Source organism: Silurus meridionalis, chromosome 5 (assembly GCF_014805685.1).
Source record: "Silurus meridionalis isolate SWU-2019-XX chromosome 5, ASM1480568v1, whole genome shotgun sequence".
NCBI classification, from domain to species: domain Eukaryota; kingdom Metazoa; phylum Chordata; class Actinopteri; order Siluriformes; family Siluridae; genus Silurus; species Silurus meridionalis.
This window is the reverse complement of record NC_060888.1, coordinates 12,391,870-12,417,675: the sequence shown is the minus strand read 5'-3', so window position 1 is coordinate 12,417,675 and position 25,806 is coordinate 12,391,870. Positions and strand designations below refer to the sequence as shown.

General features: G+C 38.8%; 1 protein-coding gene across 6 annotated transcripts in view; it reads right to left on the bottom strand.

The window, feature by feature from the left end:
- The window catches only part of diaph2 (diaphanous-related formin 2), a 288,518-nt gene that overhangs the window by 24,840 nt on the left and 237,872 nt on the right, over positions 1 to 25,806 (bottom strand). For all 6 annotated transcript variants that reach the window (XM_046849151.1, XM_046849150.1, XM_046849153.1 and 3 more), the window contains one exon: positions 19,994 to 20,086. In XM_046849151.1, coding sequence (XP_046705107.1) covers positions 19,994 to 20,086 — 93 coding nt within the window. The remainder of the gene's footprint in view (positions 1 to 19,993; positions 20,087 to 25,806) is intronic.

Here is a 25,806-nt window from a genome sequence, read left to right as displayed (position 1 = left end):
CCTCTTGTGGGTTGTCTGCTTTGTACCTCCCATTATTCATCAGCTTCTGCAGTTGATAACCACTAAATTTGCATCTGAATTAAGAATGCTTATTGCCTGCCCTATATCACACCTATGCAAAAGCTTGACCCAAAAAAAGAACTCCATTATGAGCACATCTTTTTACAAATATCAGAGAAGAAACTGGCATATGTTGGTAAAAAGAAATGTAAAAAGAAATGGATGATTTCTTTTTTTTAGTCTAGCAACCCATAACATAAACAATAACAAGAACAACATAGTCACAAAAAAACAATAAGGTTTCATAAACAGAAATTTACATAAAGTCTTGCAAAAAATACTGCAGAGGTCTCCAGTTCTCCACAGAGAGGAATTTTTGAGCTCAACAACCACAAAATGTTTGGTTTTGTAAACACTAGTTAATATTTTGCATAATAATGAAGAAAGGGGTCACTACTAGAAGTAGAACGACAATGAGCGTGACAGAAGATTATGAATAGACAGATGCTTAAATTTATTACTTTCAATGTGAATAGGATTTTAAAATAGGCTAAGAGAAGTCAAATGTCAAAAATGAAAGGGGAAAATGCTCAGATGCTACAAGAGTTGCTACAAAATGCTACAAGAGACAAATCTCACCCCAGTGGAATATAAAAAATTAAACAGGAGGGGATTTTCAAATATATATTTCTTATCGTATAAGTCTGGATGTAGAAGAGGTATAGCAATCTTAATATCACAAAAAGTCATTCACACAACTTTCAGAGATCTCGGACAAGGAAGAAAGATATATAATAGTCTCAGGGAAAATAGATGACACAACAATTACAATATGTAATGTCTATGCCCCCCCAGGAGTGATTTTTGTTTTTATAGGAGAATATTCGACTTTATGATAGAAGCTAAAGGAATTGTTATATGTGGTGAAGACTGTAGTATTTGCCTTAACCAAAAAAAGTTAATTCATCATTACATAGAAAAATTCATGTTTTAATGGTGGAATTGGGCACACTAGGTATTTGGAGGGACTTTTATCTATCAGGTCATGATTACACATTTTTATTCAAATTCTCATGATGTATACTCAAGGATAGATTTTTTTTATTTTCAAAAGAGATCGTCATAGAATAAAGAGTTGTGATATTGGATCTACTGACCTGTCTGATCACGCACCTCTCTCTCTTGTACCGTACATATTCACAATATTCCAAGCAGTACACTGTGGAGGCTAAACACAAGTGTATTAAATAACCCACAATTTTAAACCCAAATCAAGGCAGATAAAAATATTCCTTGAAGAAAAATATAAAGGGGAAGTCAACAGCTAGAGTATGGGACACATTAAAAGCAGTCATAAGGGGGAGAATCTTGTCCTTCTGTGACCATGAAAAATAATTAAAACAATTAAAATTAATCTCAGCAATGAACTGAAAGATCTGGAAACGCAACATAAAAGGGAACAAAAAACAACTCTATTGAATAAAATAAAGAAAATTAGTAACGAAATAAATATATTATACTCATAGGAGACTGAAAGAAAGATGGTTTTCACAAAACAGAATTATTATGAAGTAATAGGCTCTAAATCAACAAAACTTCTGGCTAGGAGATTACAAAAGCAACAAGCAGATAACAATATATAAAATATGGTATTTAGATGTAAAAAAATCTATACAGTAGCCCGTTGGACGAGCATAATTTGTTCGTGAATATTGCTCGTAGGTCCATTTGCTCATATGTTCGAACTAGTTTTCCCCATAAGAATTAATGTAAAAGTGATTTAATCCGTTCCGAAACCACATTCGATCGCTTATTTCTGCACTTAAAAAGTATTTGTAGCCTATTTTAACAAACAAATACACCGCAAATTACCGTACAGTAAACATAATTTAACACTTACCCATGTGGTAGTGGTTGATTGCGAGTGTGAGACGCACACCACACTCGTACTTTTCAAATATTTCCTTCTTGGTTTCAATGGTAATTCTATTTACTTTTTTTTTCCCAGCACCATCACTGATTTTCTTGGGAGACATTTTTTAAGATTTCTAGTGAAATAAAAATATAACACTAAAAAATTTTTTGCTGCACTGAACAACGAGAGCGACCGAGCGACAAGAGATGAACTAAGTGACTGATGCTACCCTCGGCCGAAAGCGGGGAACTGACAGTGTGGGTTTGCTTGTGCCTTCGAAATTTGCTTGCAAAATAGGGTAAAAAATTGCGAGCAAGGTTGCTCGTATCTTTGTTTGCTCGTACTATTAGTTGCTCATATAATAGGGTTTTATTTAATAGGGTTTTTTCCTGTATTATAAGCAAGACAAAATACAGAACATTTGTAAAAGATATTACAAATTACTGTATACAGAACCATGTCAAGAAGATGCGCAAGAAATTAGTAAATTCCTTCATTCTCTTAAAGTACCAAAGTTATCAGTGGAACAAAATCAAACATTATTAGCTGCAATAGCAGAAACAGAGTTAAACATTGCTGTCTCCAAGCTCAAAAAATTATGGCTTTCCATTAGAGTAGGGCTTTTGACTCGGTGAGTTGGCCTTTGTTTTTATTTGAAAGATTTGGTGTGCAAGAAAATTTTATTAGGTGCATTCATACACTATACATTAAACCATCAGCCCGAGTAAAAATAAATGGTTATCTTTCAGAAACTATAATATTAGAACGAGGATCAAGACAGGGGTGCACAACTTCACCATTATTCTTGGTGATTTATATAGAGCCACTTGCAAAAAGGAATTAGGCAAACTGAAAACATCAAAGGCATTTGCATGAATGGAGAAGACCGCAAAGTAGCATTATATGCTGATGATATTTAGATTTATTTAAGAGAACCCATTAAGTCATCTCCTGCTTTAATGAACCTATCAGAAAAAGTTGGTAGATATGCAGGATATAAGTTAAATATACAGAAAACATGAATATTGGCTTTTAATATATACCCCCAAAACGTATTAGAGAGAAATTTTAAACTTGGCATCAGAACTCATTGAAATATTTAGGAATATATTTACCAAAAGAAACCTTAACATTAGCACAGATAAATTTTGAACCACTCTTGGCAAAAGTTAAATGCGATATACACAGATGGAACTCCATCTCTTTTCTTTGTCTTAGTTACAGAATTGAATCTGTAAGAATAAATATTCTTCCACAATATCTTTACCTATTTAAGGCACTACCTGTTGAGATTAATTCAAAACAACGGTCGGAATTAAATAAAATAATTTCCAGATTTCTTTGGCAGGGAAAAAACCCAGGTTCAAATATAAAATATTACAGCTCCCAAGGGAAGGAGGAGGTATGGCATTACCCAATTGTAGGGATTACTTTTATGCAGCTCAGTGTAAACGTCTAACCTATATGTAATCTAGCATATAATGCTAGGTGGAAAGATATTGAACTCTCAGTAATGCATGACCCCCTAATTCAAGTTATATTAATACATAAACACTTGAGACAATTTATAGATTTGTTGCAAAGCCCATGGATTAAAGCTCAGTTAAAAAACTGGATTACAGTGAGAGAAGAATATAGACTGAGCCTACAAATATTTCAGTGGTGTCCATACGACTCTGAATTCAACAAAATGGACTAGAGATTGAAATCTTGGGTCTCAAAAGGAATAACAACCTTTTACTCTATTACAGAAAAGGGAAACCTAAAAGAAGTTTGAAGAAGGATTACTTCCTTAAGAAATCTGACTTTTACAGATACCTTCAAATACGTAATTATTTTGAAAGAAAAAAAAAAAACGATCCTGATGACCCAGGTGCAAAGATATTTGTTGGTGCTTACCAAGATGATCAAATAAGGGGGCCCTATCCAAATTTTATAAAGGTCTTAGAACAAGGAAATCTTATTCTACTGACTATATAAAAAAAAAGATGGGGAAAAGAGGGTAATTCCTAATATCACATGAGAAATTATGTATGTAAATTCACATGAAAATGCGCTAACTCTGACAACATGTTGACAACATGGTGACACCAAATGTTGGAGAAATTGCGGATTTCAGGAAACTGATCAATGGCATATACTTTGGGAATGCCCAGTGATAAAACCTTTTTGGACAAAGATTCATAAGTCAGTGGAAAGCATTCTTAAGACAGTCCTTCCTTTGCAGTTTTCTACTCTATTTCTAGGGTAGTTGATTTCCAGGCAAGACAATATCGGCAGGAAAAAAAGGCGCTTACAATGCGCTGGTTGCTTCCTGAACCCCCCCACAATACAAGATTGGATGGATATTGTAAACGATATCTATATAATGTAAAGCAGTGGTCCCGAACCTTTTTTGCGCCACGGACCGGTTTAATGTCGGACAATATTTTCACGGACCGGTTTAATATCGGACAATGTTTTCACGGACTGGCCTTTAAGGTGTGGGGGATAAATACAACAAAATAAAACGATACGACCGGCATTTTTGTCATTTTCTAAATATAATAATAAACGTAAATCCACTGTGTTGTTTATTGTTCATTTTGCAAGCTTGGGGTTTTAATTTAGCGGTAATGTATTATGTGTTACCGGCCAGAGCAGCATCTTTAAGAAGGTAGTGGATGTAGGTAAGACATGTGACCCAGGGAAGCATCATGATATACATCAAGAGTGAGACATGTGAGACAGATGTGGCAAAGAGAATACAGTAATTTTCCAAAATAAAACATCATTCAGAATCAGATAATAAATAAAACGGAAATAATGTAAGTTATATATTCTTTCTGTGCGGCCGGGTACCAATTGACCCGGGGGTTGGGGACCACTGATGTAAAGGATTACTTTCTCTCTGCATCTTAAGAAAAATGGTTTTATTAAATTCTAAGTGGGTTGAATATGCAAGACAATTTTGCCCAGATTTTATAGAAGTATAGAACAAGTGATCTTTGCTGTTTTTGCAAATTTCCTTGCTCACTGGAAATTAGTATGCTCTTCTTCCTTATGTAATTATCATAATTTTTATTTTATGTATTATTATTTAATTTATTATTATTTTTTATTGTTTGTTTTCTTGATTGTTTTTCATTTGTCTTATGTAGACAGTCTAGAATTAAAAAAATGTTTTTTAAAAATGTCACTTTACTACTACACTGTTGTTAAGGTATTGAAAAATAAAAAAATGAAAATGAAACTGCAGAAACTACAACCTGAAGTGCAAACCAATAATTTATTTACAAGAGAACATTAGAAAGATATAACATGTTTAAACTGAGGGGAAACATATGGTATTTTGCTCCAAAATGTCTCAAAAAAGGGAAAAATACAAAATAAAAATGTGTTGCTTAAAAGAAATAGCTACTGTAACATTTTGCAAATAATTAGATTAATTGGCCACATATCAGCATGACTAGACAAAGTATCTCAGAGCAGCAGAGTCTCTCAGAAGTAAAGATGGGAAGAGGTTCACTAATATACAAAAAAACTGCGTCTACAAATTGATAAACTGACAATTTTTAATTTATGTTCCTCAAAATCAAACTGCAAACACTTTAAGCATCTAATAACCTACAGTACATAATATCTTAACAATATTAAGAGAAATCAGAGAAATCTTGCTGTCCAATCAAAAATGGAGAAAATAAATATTGAATGCCTAAGATCCTAGGACCCTTAGTTGGCACTGCATTAAACATAGACATGATTCTGTAATGAAATTATAGCCTGGGCTCAGAAACACGGCCAGAAATCATTGTCTATGAACAATTCTCTGTGTCATCCACAAATACAGTTTGAAGTTCTATCATGCAAAAAAGAAGCAATATGTGAACATGACCAAGAAATGCTGCTGTCTTCTTTTGGGCAAAAGCTTATTTGAAAATAGACTAACGCAAAGTGAAAAACTGTCATCAGAATAACCGAAATTTTTGTATTCTTTTTGGAAACCATGGACACCAAGTCCTCCAAACTAAAGAGGGGATGTCCATCCATCTTATCATCAGCAGTCTGTTCAAAAGTTTGCGTGTTTGACTGTATTAGTTGTAAGTTTGTATTTATAATGCTGGATGTCATAGCTCAGTTGGTTAAGAAAGTACGATGTTTGTAAGTGTTCAAATCCCACCACCACTAAATTGCCATTGCTGGGCCCTTGAGCAAGGCCTTAACCCCTTAACTTGAGATGAATGAGATCATTTTAAGTCTCTCTGGATAACGTTGTCTGGCAATGTCAATTAAAACTAGCACTGATTATAAAATACTACTTCTGACGTATAAAGCACTTAACGGTCACAAGCTGCAGTATCTGAGTGAACTTCTGTATCAAGATGATCCCCCATGCCTACTTAAATCAAAAGGTGCAGGCTATTTGTTGGTACCGCAAATAATGAAGTTTTTCTCTAATAAAGCACCACAGTTATGGAACAGCCTTCTAATTAGTGTTCGGGACTCAGACACAGTCTCAGTGTTCAAGTCAAGGCTGAAAACATTATTTACCTAGTCAAGTCTTTTATCAGTAAATTTTTCTTCGGTAAATAAGCAGATCTGGAAGGATCATGGATGTAGAGAGTTCGGTGAATTGGGATATTTGTATGCTGTCATCCAATTACTCTCACACGTTCACATAGGTTTGTTGACGGTGGTGTGCCGGGCCGTCTCTTATCCCAGAGATCCCTCATGTCTGTGTTACCTTGTGGGTCTCCCTTTTAGATATGCTTGAGTCTTGCTGGATTCCTTAACTGCACACTTTCCTTAACTTTTATACAACAATAATAATCCATATCCTCTCTCTCTCTCTCCCCCGGTCGTGTTAAACATGCTTCTGAGGTTCCATTGACCATTGTTCCTGCCCCTCTCCTCGGATCTGCCCGCTCCATTCTGGCTTGCCTCTGGATGGTGTTTTCTTCGATTGGAGGCCACTTTGTGCACCTGGGGATAGTTTCTCATCAGCGGCCTGGGGATCCATGAAATTACGGACTAAGAGCAGGAGCTTTGGGGATTTGGATTTGGACTGTAGTTAATGTCAACAGTCTGCTACACTGATTCAAGACTACCGTTTGCTTCTGATCACCATTACTCCACACCTCAACATCGTTTATCTGTAATAAATAGACATTCGGTACCACCCAGATAAGGATGAGTTTTTCCTTGCCACCAGCTTGCTCATCGGGGACAAACTAATACAAAAGAACCATTTTACTCATTATTTATCACCGCATTATCCGTGTAAAGCTGTTTTGAGACTATGTTCATTGTTAAAAGTGCTATAAAAATAAAAATGAATTCAATTGAATTATGTTGGAAGAACAACAAGTAGAAGAGGCTTGCCAAGAAACAAAAGGGACAGATATTAGATCAGTGGAAATCTGCCCTTTGGTCTGATGAGTCCAAATTTTAAATGTTTGGTTCTAACCGATGTGTCTTTGTCAGACGTATCAGACGTACAGAGGATGAATAAACAGTTAACTAAATATGTGGTTTACTGTGAAACATGAGCGATGGCATTGGGGTGCATTGCTGTTGACACCGTTCATGACCTAGTCAAAATAAGGAGACATTAATCAGCATGGCTATAACAGCATTTTTGCATCGACATGCCCAACCATCTGGTTTGAACTTGAGACCATCATTTGTTTTCCAACAGGACAATGACCCCAAGCACACCTCTATGTTATGATAGAATAGAATCTAATAAAATATCCTATATTTGCCACATATACATTACAGCACAGAAAAATATATTCTTTGCAGAACTCAGCTTGCTCGGAGGCTGGGTCAGAGCACAGGGTCAGCCATAATACGGTGCATCTTAAACCTTGCTCAAGGGTGGCAACTTGTAGATACCAGGGCTTGAACCCCCGAACTTCTGATCAGTTACCCAGCACCTTAAACACTGAGCTATCATTCCCCTAAGAGCTATTTGTTCAAAAAGAAGTTCATCAGATGACCTGTCCTCAACAATCACCCGATCTAAATCCAGTTGGAGCAAAAAGTGAAGGAAAAGCAGCCAACAAGCACTCAAAACCTCTGGGAACTCCTCAAGATTGTTGGAAAACCATTTCAAATGACTACCTCATAAAGGTCGACTGAGAAAATGCCAAGAGTGTTCAATGCTGTCATCAAACAAAAGGTGGCTACTTTGAATAATCTACAACAGTGATCCCCAACCCCCGGGCACCGGTCTGTGGGCCAATTGGTACTGGGCTGCACAGAAAGAATACATAACTTACATTATTTCCTTTTTATTTATTATCTGATTCTGAACAATGTTTTATTTTGGAAATTTACCGGATTCTCTCCGCCACATCTGTCTATGACTCACGCTTGATGCATGTCAAGATGCTTGCCTTGGTGACATGTCTTACCTACATCCGCTACCTTCTACCAGATGGTAACACAATACATTATCGCATCCTAACCACTAGACCACCAGGGATAAACTTTTGACTCATACTATAAGTGCATATTCACAGAAACATTTGGATAATTGCAGTGTCCTTGCTCTGTATTGTTTTAAATACAGAGAAAATGTTTTGGGGCAATTATTTCTCTTACAAAGCATCACAGCTTTCCAATTAGTGTTCTTAAACCAATACAGACAAGGGCATATCTAATAATTTATATTCTCTATAATATATATAGAATAATCTATATTCTATATAATCTACCTCCCTCTCTCCTCCCCCTTTCTCAAGTCAAACATGCGATGTCTAAGTACTGCATAAACAACGTAATAATGCCTGGGGCTGTTCTTTCTTAAAAAGCCTTAGAACTGCATTTGCTAAGTCTCAATCACTAAACAGTTAACACCTGGATTAAACAGATTAAAAAGTGTAAAAAGGTAAAACTATTATCAATTAAAAAAATACTCTAATGGTTATACACATAAGTTGCTTATAAGCACTTTTTGACTCTATAATATACAGTTATAGTAGAGGAATAAGACATAACCTTAAATGCACCTGCCACCAAAATAGCTTTGACCATCAAGGTATGACCGTCACAAGACTTCAAAAGATTTACCAAGAGTTATCAGTTTAAACTAGTAATATTTATACGGGTGCATCTAAAAATCATTAAAAAGTTGAATAATTTTAGTAATTCAATACAAAAAAAATGAAAATTTTATATTATATAGATTCATCATAAACAGACAGATATATTTCAAGTGTTTTTTCTTTTAATTTTTAAGATGGATTAATTTCATTTTGATGATCATGGATTGTGGTCACTGGCTACATACTACTATATGTATTATTACTGCCAAGCAAAGAAAGGGGCATATTTGCCCTTTTGTACTGCATATATAATAAATGTAGGACACATGTCCCCAAGAAAAACAATGTCCTTAATTCATTTCCACTTTTTTCTTGGCATCTCATGTGTGAGGCTTTTTTCAATGCCCGGAGGTGATGGGTTCAGACTGGACATCAGAGCAATGATGACTGATAACAATATTATTGCTGATGATAGAGGGCATTTTGTTCCTATTTATTATATGTGAGAGTTTTTTCCAAGGCTAAGTTCTATTCGATCGTTCTAAGTTCGATAGTCTCATAGACCAAGATGGCGGCGCGAGTACATCGCGAGGCTCAGGGTCTCTCCAGAATCTGCAATTTTGCAATATTTCTGTTGCTTATGTCGGGTCTGTTCGTACCTTTACATCGTACACCCGACATGAGCTTTTGGATATTGGTTTACGACTTCCCGACAGTTTTATTGACAACCTTCATCTCCTTCCTGAGATCGCCAGAACACCTGAAGCCGCTCACTCATTGTTGAATGTAGACCGTTTTATCAACCGTGGGAGTTCACTTCCACCATTATTACAGCAGTTTACATTCCCCCTGATGCTGATGCCAAGCTTGCTATGAAAGTACTTTATGCTGCCATCAGTAAACAACAGACTGTTCATCCGGAAGCTGCATTTATTGTTGCGGGAGATTTTAATCACTCAAACTTAAAGGCAGTGCTCCCCAAATTTCACCAGCATGTTTCCTGTCACACCAGAGGGAACAAAACCTTAGACCATGTATACACAAACATGGCTGGAGCTTATGTTGCGACCCCCTCCCCCACCTGGGAAAGTCAATCATGTGAAGCCATCAGTGAGAACCATCAAGGTGTGGCCCGTAGAGGCAGATTTCACACTCCAGGAAAGGTTTTTACACACAGACTGGAGTACATTTGCTTCTCAGGCCACCAGTGACACTCACACGGACATCGACTGCTACACCTCCTCTGTACTGGATTACATCAGTACCACCATAGACAGTGTTACTACTCAGAAACAGATCATCACCCAAATCAGAAGCCATGGATGAACAAGGAGGTGCGCCTTCCATGGCACTGCACTCTGTGCTCACACACTTGGACAATAAGAACACTTATGCACGTATGCTGTTTGTTGACTTCAGCTCAGCATTTAATACCATCATTCCATCCAAGTTAATAGCCAAACTTGTAGATCTGGGCATTAACACCTCTACCTGCAACTGGATTATGGACTTTCTGACCAACAGACCCCAGCAGGTTCGATCTGGATCCATCTTCTCCAACACCATCATACTCAACACTGGTGAACCACAGGGCTGTGTGCTGAGCCCCTTCCTCTACTCCCTCTTCACCTCTGACTGCAGGCCTGTAAATGGATCTAACTCCATCATCAAGTTTGCAGATGACACTACCATGATCGGTCTCATCACCAACAATAATGAGACTGCCTACAGGGAGGCTAGATCCAGCACCTAGCCACATGGTGCAATAACAATAACCTGCTCCTTAACACCTCCAAGACAAAGGAGCTCATTATGGACTTCAGGAAAGAGACAAGAGGCACACACGACATCACCCACATCAATGGGATGGCTGTTGAGCATGTCTCCAGTTTCAAGTTCCTGGGGATCCACATCTCAGCGGACCTGTCCTGGACTACCAACACCTCCAGCCTGGTCAAGAAGGCTCACCAGCACCTCTTTTTCTTGAGGACACTTAGGAAAAATCAGCTCTCCTCGGATATCCTGGTGAACTTCTACCGCTGTGTCATAGTCTGATATGGGAGCTGCTCTGTTGCAGAGCGCAAGGCACTGCAGCGGGTGGTGAAAACCACCCAGTGCATCACAGGGACTTCACTTCCAGCCATGGAGGACATCCAGAAGAAACAATGTCTGCGTCGAGCTTGCAGCATGCTTAAGGACCCGCCCATAGGCTGTTTTCTCTTCTGCCCTCCAGCAGGCGTTTCAGGTGCCTCTGGACCAGGACCAACCGACTAAAGAACAGCTTTTATCCTAGAGCTGTCTCTTTACTGAACTCTGCCCCTCTCTGATCCTACTGCCCTTCATACACTGCTTCATTTCCCCCCCACACCTCACACTTTGTTATTGCACTAATAGACTGTCTACACAAAAACTGATACTCAATTGTACACTTGCTCATTTCTCACCTCACACTTTGTTATTGCACTAATGTACTGTTTACACAAAACTATGCGCATTTGCACACTTGCTCTTCTTTGCATTGCTGCTCACCATTACCTAATTACCACTGTATATGTATATATATATACCCGTTTTCTGTTTACAGTAATAACAATATATTATGTTCACCGTTCATATCCTCCTTTTCATAGCAGAAACCAATCAATAGGGAGACTTTGGGTCATGGCGTGGTTTACCCAGAGAGTCAATCAAGTTAGAACCACCATTGCAGGTTGGTGGTATCTACTTAGCATGAACATACAGTTCATTGTCAGTTCAACAGCAAGCCGATAATTTAGAGAGCAATAAATAATGGAAGAAACTTCTGACTCTAACTTGCCACAGCACCTGGCCTTATTTGCATGTTTCTTTAAGTAGTTGAAAAGAAGGTTTTGGGCTCACGATAATCTATCAGATATCCATCAGTGTTTAACTCATTAATATCATTCCATTACTAGATAATGTGTGTTTGCAGTAAACCCTGCAAACACTTTTTGGGCAAACTTTTCAGGTCGTTATTCACTGTAATTCATGGAATGTGCTTCTCTCAAACAATCAGCATGTTAATTTTCTTACAAAGGAGAAAAACATATTCGACCAAGTGTAGAGTAACGTAAATGGGGCGAACAAGGCTGCACACCACCACCACAGTGTGCAATATCCCAGTGTTCCTTTACCCTAGTTAGTTAACCTCTAAAAGTGTTTTCTGAAAGATCTAATGAAGTGCATCAGGACTGCTTTTACTACTGATTAAAAGGTGTTGAAGAATGCTGCTATGCATGAGAACGATTACAAGTAAGCAATAATGAGCTGTATTAGCACCTTCATCAACAATACTGTGCCCACCAAACAAGTGGCTGGTGGGTGCACATGAAAGCCAAGATTTACAATCTCATTTGCAGTTGTGGCAAAGAGGTTTGAGAAAATAAACCTATGGAAATCAGCCAGCACAGGCAACATCCCCAGACAGGTACTCAAAACCTGTTCATCCATGCTAGCTAAAAATACTGCATAAGTACACACACCCTCTCACTTAAGTAGAATGTTTTAAAATACTCTGGTGAAAGTTGAAGTACTGACTATACTTTTTTTACTCAAGATAAAGTAAAGAATTAAGGTCTTTGACATGTATTAAGTAAAAAGCAGCCATTACTACTTCCTGTTGTAGTGTCACGCTGGTAACTGGACCTCACATCATAGTAATATAGTAATACAAAACAAAATTTTTATTTTGTTACCTATTGAAGATATCCAGGCTAAACAACCACCATATAGAACAGAAGCAGAGAAAAGCTGATGATGACCAGGTGATCAGGGATGTGTCTGTTCTCAGTCATGTTTACATCGCTGACTCCCTCTGTCTCTTGCACGTTAGCTATACTTCTTGATGTCTACTTCCTTGCTCATTGTTAGCTTCATAAGCTAGCCTATGTCTGTGGTGCATGATGTCCAGAAAATAAAACACCAGTGGTAGATTGAAAAAGCCACACAATTACAGCAAATAGGTTGATGGGCTGAAATCGGCATGCAATGAGAAGAAGAAAATTGACATTTTACCTAATAGATTAAAACTAAAGTAACAAGCTTGTTTTGAAAATGCGCAAAGTAAAAAGTACAGATATTTGTGTAAAATAATTTATTTTTATTTCGATTGAGGTGTTTATATGGAGCATTTTCATTCGGATTCCACTTTTAAACCGATTACAATGCTTCATGTAAACACACCTAGTATATCTAAGGTCATAGTAGTAGTAAGACAGAAACAGTTAGTAGTTAAATAACTCTTGTCCCATTAGGCTGTCATCCACTCAAATCAATCACATTAAGCAGACATGGACAAAAGCAGCCAAGTCTCACCTCCCTAGCACTTTCAGACAAGTACAAACCAGATTCCAAAAAAGTTGGGGCACTGTACAAATTGTGACTAAAAAAGGAATGGAATAATTTACAAATCTCATAAACTTATTTTATTCACAATAGAATATAGAAAACATATCAAATGTTGAAAGTGAGACATTTTGAAATGTCATGCCAAATATTGGCTCATGTCATGAGAGTTACACATTCCAAAAAAGTTGGGACAGGTAGCGATAAGAGGCCGAAAATGATAAATGTACATATAAGGAACAGCTGGAGGACCAATTTGCAACTTATTAGATCAATTGGCAACATGACTGGGTATAGAAAGAGCCTCTCAGAAAGCAGTGTCTCTCAGAAGTCAAGATAGGCAAAGGATCACCAATTCCCCCAATGCTGCGGCAAAAAATAGTGAATAGTATCAGAAAGGATTTTATCAGAGAATGATTGCAAAGAGTTTAAAGTTATCATCATCTACAGTACATAATATCATCCAAAGATTCAGAGAATCTGTAACAATCTCTGTGCGTAAGGGTCAAGGCCAGAAAACCATACTGGATGCCCGTTATCTTTGGTCCCTTAGATGGCACTGCATCACATACAGGAATGCTACTGTAATGGAAATCACAACATGGGCTCAGGAATACTTCCAGAAAACATTGTCGGTGAACACAATCCACCGTGCCATTCGCCATTGCCGGCTAAAACTCTATAGGTAAAAAAAAAAAGCCATATCTAAGCATGATCCAAAAGCACAGGCATTTTCTCTGGGCCAAGGCTCGTTTAAAATGGACTGTGGCAAAGTGGAAAACTGTTCTGTGGTCAGACGAATAAAAATTTGAAGTTCTTTTTGGAAAACTGGGATGCCATGTCATCCGGACTAAAGAGGATAAGGACAACCCAACTTGTTATCAGCGCTCAGTTCAGAAGCCTGCATCTCTGATGGTATGGGGTTGCATGAGTGCGTGTGGCAGGGGCAGCTTACACATCTGGAAAGGCACCAGATAATGTTGAAAGGTATATCCAAGTTCTAGAACAACATATGCTCCCATCCAGACATCGTCTCTTTCAGGGAAGACCTTGCATTTTCCAACATGACAATGCGAGACCACATACTGCATCAATTACAACATCATGGCTGCGTAGAAGAAGGATCTGGGTACTGAAATGGCCAGCCTGCAGTCCAGATCTTTCACCCATAGAAAACATTTGGTGCATCATAAAGAGAAAGATGCGACAAAGAAGACCTAAGACAGTTGAGCAACTAGAAGCCTGTATTAGACAAGAATGGGATAACATTCCTATTCCTAAACTTGAGCAACTTGTCTCCTCAAAGTGGTAAACATGGCCTTATCCCAACTTTGAGATGTGTTGATGCCATGTAATTTAAAATCAGCTTATTTTTCCCTTAAAATTATACATTTTCTCAGTTTAAACATTTAATATGTCAACTATGTTGTATTCTAAATAACATTGAAATTTGAAACTTCCATATCATTGCATTCTGTTTTTATTCACAATTTGTACTGTGTCCTAACTTTTTTGGAATCGGGTTTGTAGACACGCACGCACGCACGCACGCACGCACGCACGCACGCACGCACACACACACACACACACACACACACACACACACACAGAGACAGCATAGGAGATTCACAGCAATGGCTACCTCAAACATGCCTGTCTGCCTCCTCTCAGAAAACTTAAAAAGGTCGAAAGACTTTTGCCTTCCAATCAATGTTGGGGTCTCAGACACAGTCTCAATGTTCAAGTCAAGGCTGAAAAAGTATTTATTTAGTCAAGTCTTTTATCAGTAGATTTTTCTTAGGTAAAAGAACAGATCTGGAGGGATCATGGATATAGAGTGTTTGGTGAACTGGGATATTTGTATGCTGTCATCACCTCACACGTACACTCAGGTTTCTTGACGGTGGTGTGGTGGGTCGTCTCTTATTCCAGAGATCCCTCGTGTTTGTGTTACCTTCTCCCTTTTCGCTATGCTGCTATAGCGAGTCTTGCCGGAGTCCCAACTGCACAGTGAGATTAAATTTCATACAACAATAAGGACACATAATAATCCATATCCTTCTCTTCCTGTCTCTTCTCTCTCTCTCTCTCTCTCTCTCTCTCTCTCTCGTTCGAGTTAAACATACTCCAGGTTCCAGTGACCACTGATCCTGCACCATTCCCTCCACGGATCTTCCCACTTCGTCCAGGTCTGTTTCTGGATAGTGTTCTCTTCGTTTGGAGGCCACTCTCTGCAGCTAGGGACTGTTTCTCATCAACACCTTGTGTCTGCTACATTAACTCAGGACTAGAGTTTGCTTCTGATCACTATCACTGTACCCCGCAACATCGTATATCTGCAATAAATAAACGTTCGGTGCAACCCAGATGAGGATGGGTTCCCTTTTGAGTCTGGTTCCTCTCAAGGTTTCTTCCTTATGCCATCTCGGGGAGTTTTTCCTTGTCACAGTCGCCACCGGCATGCTAATCATGGACAAACTTACACTTATAAAGACATATTCATTTTTTTATCACCACATTATCTGTGTAAAGCTGCTTTGAGACAATGTTCATTGTTAAAAGCGCTATAAAATAAAAAATGAATTGAATTGCTGGAAATCAAATAGCATTGTGTTCAACAAGAATCAGGGAGAAGAGACCACTCCTCATGTTTTAATGATGTTATTTAAAAATTTTAATGATATTTAACCAGTCAACAAGACTAAATCTCACACAACAATTTATAAATATGGGCTTCAAAAAAATATATATACAGTTGTGTTCAAAATTATTCAACCCCCAATGCTGTAAATGGTTTTAGGGAATTTAGTGTACATTTGTAATTGTATTCAGAATGAAATCCTACAAGGACTTCTTAAAGAACCATATGCAACTAAAATGACATCAATTAGTTTTGTAATACAGTAGTAAATGTTTCTTTTGTGAATTCTTCATTGACATAATTATTCAACCCCTTAAAGACTACCACTCTGAAGAACAGAGGTTCAATGAAGTGTTTTCAATCAGGTATTGAAAACACCTGTGGATATCAGGGAGCAGCAATAAAGCCTAATAAGCACCAATTAGGCAGCTTTAAAATGACTGTGATACTCAGCTCCTTCTAGACATTTACTGGTGTGGTTACAAACATGGTGAGGTCAAGAGAATGGTCCAGGAAGACAAGAGAACAGGTGATTACTCTTCACAGGAAGGGCAATGGCTATAAGAAGATTGCAAAGATGTTAAACATACCAAGAGACACCATAGGAAGCATCATTCGCAAATTCAAGGCAAAGGGCACTGTTGAAACGCTACCTGGTCGTGGCAGAAAGAAGATGCTGACTTCGACTGCTGTGCGCTACCTGAAGCGTAGAGTGGAGAAAAGTCCCCGTGTGACTGCTGAGGAACTGAGAAAAGATTTGTCAGATGTGGGTACTGAAGTTTCTGCTCAGACAATACGGCGCACCCTGCGTAATGAAGGCCTCCATGCCAGAACTCCCAGGCGCACCCCCTTGCTGTCCCCAAAGAATAAGAAGAGTCGACTGCAGTATGCCAAAAGTCATGTGGACAAACCACAGAAGTTTTGGGATAGTGTTCTGTGGACTGATGAAACAAAATTAGAACTGTTTGGGCCCATGGATCAACGCTATGTTTGGAGGAGGAAGAACAAGGCCTATGAAGAAAAGAACACCTTGCCTACTGTGAAGCATGGCGGGGGGTCAATCATGCTTTGGGGCTGTTTTGCTTCTGCAGGTACTGGGAAGCTTCAGCGTGTGCAAGGTACCATGAATTCTCTTCAGTACCAGGAGATATTGGATGACAATGTGATGCAGTCCGTCACAAACCTGAGGCTTGGAAGACGTTGGACCTTTCAACAGGACAATGATCCCAAGCATACCTCCAAGTCCACTAGAGCATGGTTGCAGATTAAAGGCTGGAACATTTTGAAGTGGCCATCGCAGTCACCAGACTTAAATCCGATTGAGAACCTCTGGTGGGACTTAAAGAAAGCAGTTGCAGTGCGCAAGCCTAAGAATGTGACTGAACTGGAGGCTTTTGCCCATGATGAATGGGCGAAGATACCCGTAGATCGCTGCAAGACACTTGTGTCAAGCTATGCTTCACGTTTAAAAGCTGTTATAACTGTAAAAGGATGTTGTACTAAGTACTAAGATTGAATGTCACTTGGGGGTTGAATAAAACTGATAATGATGTGAGCTCAGAAAAGACATTTGTGGTTATTTCATTATAAATGTTATGTTATATTTGTCTGACCTACACGTGCCTCTTTGATTTAATTGTAAGCAGGATGACTGAATGATCATAATCAATGTCAAACCGACCAAAACAATCAATTTCAGTGGGGGTTGAATAATTTTGAACACAACTGTATATATTATTTCTGTCATGCATCACAAATCATACAACCATGTCTAAAATATGAAAATTTTGTATATAAAAGACATTCCTAAGCCTGGCTCCTCTTATATTCTTTCTTTCTCCATAAAAAACTAAAGTACCCTGTCTACAATAAAATGGCTCATATAATCATGGGGTGCTAGAGTGGGAAGAGGGACAAAACACATGTAGAGACCATGTATAAAATAACATGAGGAATAGAGAAAAAAAACACTTAATCTTTGCTGTCATTTATTTTTTCCCACTGACTCTCATTTGATAGTTCATAGATTACTTTGATAGATTTTTAGGACTGAAAATAGGTAGTTTCATCTTTATTAAATATACAGGACCTACTTTTCCTCTGTCTAAATGAATTACCTGTTAGACTGCATTTCAGACAGTTGGGCTCTTATTCCCTAATGCTGACAAGCATTAAATCACTTTTTTATAAAGGCAAGATAAACCTTTTTTGCTCAGTGTCAAATAGCAGCCCTTTTAGGGAAATATATTTTATGGATACATTAATGAAGGTGAAAGGCTAAAGGAAAAATGCCAACAACTGCACAAGCCAAAATATGTCATTATGAGCTTGCTTAAGTTTTTATGTAAATATACGAAATTTTAAATATATGGAATTTGTATGTTTTCTCAAATGATTTAATTTTGTAATTTGAATTAGTCACAGATATGATTAGGTTTGACATATCAGGCATCTTAATTTCTAATTTATGGATTCGGCTCGGAATAAGAGTTTCTGCTCCTTTGAGAGGTCTACCAAACATCATGAAGGAAAGCCAGGCATCCAGGCTTTATTTATGTATTTTTTTTGAAGTGTCCAATCTATATACTCAAGGTTTCTTAGAGAGTTTTCCTTGCCACAGTTGCCACCAGCATGCTCATTAGGAACAAACTTATAAAGAACAATTTATCCATTCTTTCTTAACATATTATCTGTGTAAAGCTGCTTTAAGACAATGTCAATTGTTAAAAGTGCAATACAAATAATAATGAATTGAAATCTTATAAATACATATTCTGTTCACAATAAAACAAATCAATGTTTAAAATATATACCATTTTAAGGAAAAAATAATGTCATTTTTAATGTAATGACTGCAACAGGTCTCAAACAAGTTGGGACATGGCCTTGTTTAACACTGTGCAGAATAACTTCTTTTGCCTGCGCAAAAGACCTGTTGCTGAAGTTTTGTGAGAGAAATGTTGTCCCATATGTATCTGATACAGGATTCTAGCTGCTCAACATGTCTCTGTGTTGTATTCTTTCTGTATCTGATTGACTAGTTTCTAGGCCAAACAAAATTTGGTCCTTGTCAAAGTCGCTCAAATCCTTGTCATTTTTTCTGCTTTCAACTCACCAACTGCAAAAAAATTACTTTTTTTACTCACCACTTAAACATATTCATTATTTAAGGAAAAAACTAACAAATCAAGTTTAATTTGTTAAACATGTGGCTCATCTCAGGTCAAAAAATAAGTTTTAGAAAGGCCACTGAGGGGTCCCAATAACTTTCATGAGAGAGACATATAGAGTTGTGAAATAATATATTTCAGGAGTTTGAAACCAGTGACATATTCTGGCATACTAAAGCCCATGCATCTTTATGCTTCCCACATGACAGGACACAGAAAGAAAAACTGAAGAGAGAGAGAGAGAGAGAGAGAGAGAGAGAGAGAGAGAGAGAAAGAGAGCGAGATAAGGGGAAGCAATTGAATTTAAAGAAAGAAAGAGATTGCTAGAGAGAAAGTAAGTGAGCTCATCCAGTTTTTTCTCTGTCTTCACTCTTGCCTTATATGTCAGTCTTATTTAGACATATGTCAGAAAATGAAGATTTAAAGGAGTGAATGCAAGTAGGAGGGAGAGTAAGTTGCCCTTCCCAGTGGCATGGCAGGCTCTGTCATAAACAGTGCTGAGGGCATCATAGCAGTAGACTGAGTGGTAGACAGGTTTGACATGACATAGAACTTCACTTATTCATACCCTCTGATTAGACCTACTTTGCATTTAAAAAAGGGGATTTTTGATTAGAAGAGAGTAATACAAATAGGAGTACAATGCTATAAATCTAGCAGTGTGGAACATATTAAACAGATTGGAGATCACAGGAGTGATTTATTAATCTGAAATATTAAACTTTAAGGATGGGGGATCAATAAGTAAATAATCTGGAGCATTTTTAGCAGATGCCAGATTCCTTTAATGCATGTTTAGTATTGAAACAGGTACAGTATGTAAAAGAGTAAGGAGCTTGTCTAAAAAAATTTGTAATGGCAAGATTCATACCAGTACGTGGGGCTCTTTTCCTGCGATCACGAAACGCTGCACCAGACTGGAGGGCCTCCATCAGGCTGTCCATCACACCTGTCTCATCTCCATCTATGGGAAAAAGAGGACACAAATGGGGAAAAAGTGTTAAACTTTAGTTTTAGCTGAAATACTAATAGAGGCCACACACTGTCTTGCTCTCTTTCCTTTTATGTAGGTATACTTATTCATTCCGCTTAATGCTATTATGCTTATTATTGCTATTAAACTATATAAATATTTCTATATTAATCTAAGCCCAATAAAAGTCACACTGGAAAAGCATATGGTGCAAGATAAAAAAAAAAAATTAAATAAATCCTTGACCTGGTAACATAGACAAAACACAATATGAGACCGGCTATCCAATTACACCCTATTCCAACAATATGCTGGTTATATCATGGTGTTCTAGAACGCGACATTATTAAAAACATTAGCATTACAGTGTCATCAGTTCTCTGCAAACATAAATAAGCTGCTTCGTATTACTTCAGGCATAGTAATAAAATAAGTTGTGTTCATATACATAAGAAGTACTATACATATATACTACTAGATTCTAGTAGGTGCCATAATTACATTATTATAATTGTATTTTTATAAAATGACACTCAATTTTGCTGCAATACTTAACTGTTCAAACGTCACTGCACCTTATTTGCATTAGAAGCACATGCAGTACAGTGTAAAATAAAAGTGTTTCTTATTAAGCCAAAAACATCTAATATATAATCAAAAGGATCATATTGAAAGGCAGTTTTAAAAAGGAAAATAAAGTTCCTCTTTATAAATAAAACAGGTCAAGTAGAGCTTATGTAAAAAGACTTCTCTTAATAACTTCATTTTAACCAGGACAAACTGTGCATCCACCAAGCTGATTAAAGCCAGGAGTCAATGTCAGGCTACAAAAGTTGCACTATCCTCATTGATTTTTAGTGTCCCCAAAACACATCCCACCAAAAAGTACATAACCCATTTTTGCTTTCAAGGGAAGGAAAACATTATGCCTCAAAGTTTTTGACAGCTATTTCTTAATTTTCTTCTTCTTGGCGCCCCAAGAATCATAAAGGGCACCTGACATTTAGTCCTACTTTTCTCTTAACTCTAGTCCATTTCGTCTTCTGCTTTAGGCAAGATTAGCCTGGTACACTCAAACTAGAAAAAGGCTTTTAAATACAAGGAAGCAAAATTTGTGACCTGAAACTGTTCCATTCACAATGTTCATTTGGACCATGCTGGCAGACACTTAGAAACAGCCAGAAGAAATTACTACACTATCTATTGACTACATTCTCTAATTGCATGTTGCATCGCTTATTTTGTTATTTAAACCACAAAATAAAAATTTACATAATTTAAAATGTTTGATGCTCTTGTTAACTTCATACAGGCTATGTTATTTTAATGTGATTAAGCAAGGAGGAGTGAATCTGGTGAGGTAAGCATCCAAAAAACCATACAGCATGCAGATATGCACAGCATTGACAAAACAAGGTCATAGAGAAAGTCATAAAACTTCTGGTGAGCTTTGTCACTCCTTTAATTATGTAGCAGCATCAATTCATAAATTTAATTATGATTTTTCACTGTGCCAAGCGGTGTGCGAGTGGAGGGTGGAGCCGGATGGAACGAGCGCGAAGAAACACCTGCAGTTGATGAGAGTAATCAGTGCGCTCTGTCTCAGTCTGGCGATGCCAATAAAGAGGTGAGAGACTCCAACCTCAAGGGAGAGAGCCACCAAGCAGCGAGACGAGAGGAAGGGTCGCTGAACGGTGACTAAGCGCAAATGGGTGCCGGTGGAAGGATGTGTCAACCGGCGAGTGATCTCAGGTGGACACAAGAAAAGGCGTGCCGGTCCATTAGGAAAACTTGGGTGGGCGCTAAGAGAGAAAGCGCGCCGATCTGCGAGTGAGACAGGAAGACGGCGAAGAAAGCATGTGCCAATCCGGGAGGGACTGCTGGCGAACGTCGGGAAGGAGAGGCATCACTGAACCGAGTGTGTGGGTGAGCCCTGGCGTGAGTACTGGAAAGGAAAGTAATTAAAGCAATCTCTGCTTGGTGAACTTTTGCCAGTCTTTTGCTTGGTGAACTTTTACCAGTGAGTTTGTTACAGTTACCTTCTCAGAATTCTACAAAAACACAAAAGTCAGTGGGGAAGTAAACACAGAGTCTCTGCCTGTGTCCATCACCACTGCAAACAGGAAAGGGTGCAGTCTTGATGCAGTCCAACCTCCACCTTGAACCAGACTGTCATTCCTACTGCACACTTCACACTGTCCTGATACATGTCCAGCACCACCCTCACATACAGTGAGGAAAATAAGTATTTGAACACCCTGCTATTTTGCAAGTTCTCCCACTTAGAAATCATTGAGGGGTCTGAAATTGTCATCGTAGGTTCATGTCCACTGTGAGAGACATAATCTAAAAAAAAAAATCCAGAAATCACAATATATGATTTTTAAACTATTTATTTGTAATGATACAGCTGCAAATAAGTATTTGAACACCTGTCTATCAGCTATAATTCTGACCATCAAAGACCTGTTAGTCTGTCCTCTAAAATGTCCACCTCCACTACATTTATTATCCTAAATTAGATGCACCTGTTTGAGGTCGTTAGCTGCATAAAGACACCTGTCCACCCCATACAATCAGTAAGAATCCAACTACTAACATGGCCAAGACCAAAGAGCTGTCCAAAGACACTAGAGACAAAATTGTACACCTCCACAAGGCTGGAAAGGGCTACGGGGAAATTGCCAAGCAGCTTGGTGAAAAAAGGCCCACTGCTGGAGCAATCATTAGAAAATGGAAGAAGCTAAACATGACTGTCAATCTCCCTCAGACTGGGGCTCCATGCAAGATCTCACCTCGTGGGGTCTCAATGATCCTAAGGAAGGTGAGAAATCAGCCCAGAACTACACGGGAGGAGCTGGTCAATGACCTGAAAAGAGCTGGGACCACCGTTTCCAAGGTTACTGTTGGTAATACAATAAGACGTCATGGTTTGAAATCATGCATGGCACGGAAGGTTCCGCTGCTTAAACCAGCACATGTCCAGGCACGTCTTAAGTTTGCCAATGACCATTTGGATGTCATGGGAGAAAGTCATGTGGTCAGATGAGACCAAAATAGAATTTTTGGGTCATAATTCCACTAAACGTGTTTGGAGGACGAAGAATGATGAGTACCATCCCAAGAACACCATCCCTACTGTGAAGCATGGGGGTGGTAGCATCATGCTTTGGGGGTGTTTTTCTGCACATGGGACAGGGCGACTGCACTGTATTAAGGAGAGGATGACCGGGGCCATGTATTACGAGATTTTGGGGAACAACCTCCTTCCCTCAGTTAGAGCATTGAAGATGGGTTGAGGCTGGGTCTTCCAACATGACAATGACCCGAAGCACACAGCCAGGATAACCAAGGAATGGCTCTATAAGAAGCATATCAAGGTTCTGGCGTGGCCTAGTCAGTCTTCAGACCTAAACCCAATAGAGAATCTTTGGAGGGAGCTCAAACTCCGTGTTTCTCAGCGACAGGCCAGAAACCTGACTGATCTAGATAAGATCTGTGTGGAGGAGTGGGCCAAAATCCCTCCTGCAGTGTGCGCAAACCTGGTGAAAAACTACAGGAAACGTTTGACCTCTGTAATTGCAAACAAAGGCTACTGTACCAAATATTAACATTGACTTTCTCAGGTGTTTGCAGCTGTATCATACAAATAAATAGTTAAAAAATCATACATTGTGATTTCTGATGTCGCTTACAGTGGACAAGCACCTACGATGACAATTTCAGACCCCTCCATGATTTCTAAGTGGGAGAACTTGCAAAATAGCAGGGTGTTCAAATACTTATTTTCCTCACTGTAATTCTCTGACATACCTGACTTCCTCATACAGTACCACAACTCCTCTCTCGGCACCCTGTCATACGCTTTCTCTAAATTCACAAACACACAATGCAACTCCTTCTGACCTTCTCTATACTTATACATCAACATTCTCAAAGCAAATAATGTGTCTGTGGTGCTCGGCATAAAACCATACTGTTGTCCACAGATGGTCACCTCTTACATCAGCACACTCCCTTTCCATTCCTTCCAAAATCTTGAAACAACCTGGTTAAAAACTCCACTGCCATCTCTCCTAAACATCTCCATGCTCCTACCGGTATGTCATCTCCAACCGACTTTCCACTCTTCATCGCTGCTCTCACTTCCTCCTTACTAATCCTATCTACATCCTGCTTTACCAACTCCACATCATCCAACCTTCTCTCTCTCTGATTTTCCTCATTCATCAGCTGCTCAAAATACTCCCTCCACCTTCTCAACACACTCTCCTCACTAGTCAACACATTTCCCTCTCCATCCTTTACTGCTCTAACTTGCAGTACATCCTTTCCAGCTCAGTCCCTCTGCCTGGCCAATCTGTATAAATCCTTTTCTCCTTCCTTAGTGTCCAACCTCTCATACAGCTCCTCATATGCCTTTTCCTTGGCTTTCGCCACATCCCTCTTAACCTGCTGCCGCATCTCCTTGTACTCCTGCCTACTTTTCTCATCACTCTGCCGATCCCAATTCCGTTTTGCCAACCTCTTTCTCCTTGTGCTTTACTGCACTTCCTCATTTCACCACCAAATCTCTTCGTCTTCCTTTCTATTTCCAGATGTCGCACAAAGTACCTTTCAAGCTGTCTCCCTTATCACTTCTGCAGTAGTTGCCCAATCATTCAGCACCTCTTTACCACCACTGAGCTTCTGACCTCTTCCCTGAATCTTATACTACAGTCTTCCTCCTTTAGTTTCCACCATCTTATTCTTCTTTCAGTCTTCACTCTCCTCTTCTTCTTCTTCACTTCCAAAACCATCCTACAGACCACCATTCAATGCTGTTTAGCTACACTGTCCCCCGCCAACACCTTACAGTCTCCAATCTCCTTCAGGTTGCATCTCCTACATAGAACATCGTCCGACTCCGCTCTTATATGTCACCCTATGATCCTCCTTCTTCTTAACATAAGTATTCACCACTGTCATTTCTATCCTTTTTGCAAAATCTACCACCATCTGCCCATCCACATTCCTCTCCTTAAAGCCATACCTACCCATCACCTCCGTATCATCTCTGTACCCTTCACCTACATGCCCATTTAAGTCTGCCCCAATCACCAATCGTTCAATCCTATGTACACTATCTACCACTTCATCTTACTCACTCACAACCCACTTGTGGAGCATAGTCACTGATGACATTTATCATCACCCCTTCAACTTCCAGCTTCACATTCATCATCCTATCAGAAACTCTCTTCACCTCCACTACATACTTACTAAACTCTTCCTTCAGGATCACCCCTACACCATTTCTCTTTCCATCCACACCATGATAGAACAGTTTAAACCCACCTCCAATGTTCCTGGCCTTACTCCCTTTCCACTTGGTCTCCTGAACACACAACATATCTACCTTTCTCCTCATCATCATATCAGCTACCTCTCTCTCCCTTTACCAGTCATAGTACAAACATTAAAAGTACCAACCCAAACCTTCACTCTCCTACACTTCTCCTTTTCCTGCTGTCTCTGTAGACATCTTCCTTCTCTCCTTCTCCTCCTTCAGCCAACCTTAGCCCAATTACCACCCTCTTGGCTAACAATACCTGGGCAGTCTTGGTAATCCGGGCCTCGACCCTCGATGAATTTCTGATTCATAATCCGCATATTTGATTTGGCACGTTTTATGCTGGATGCCCTTCATAACACAACCCTCCCTATTTATC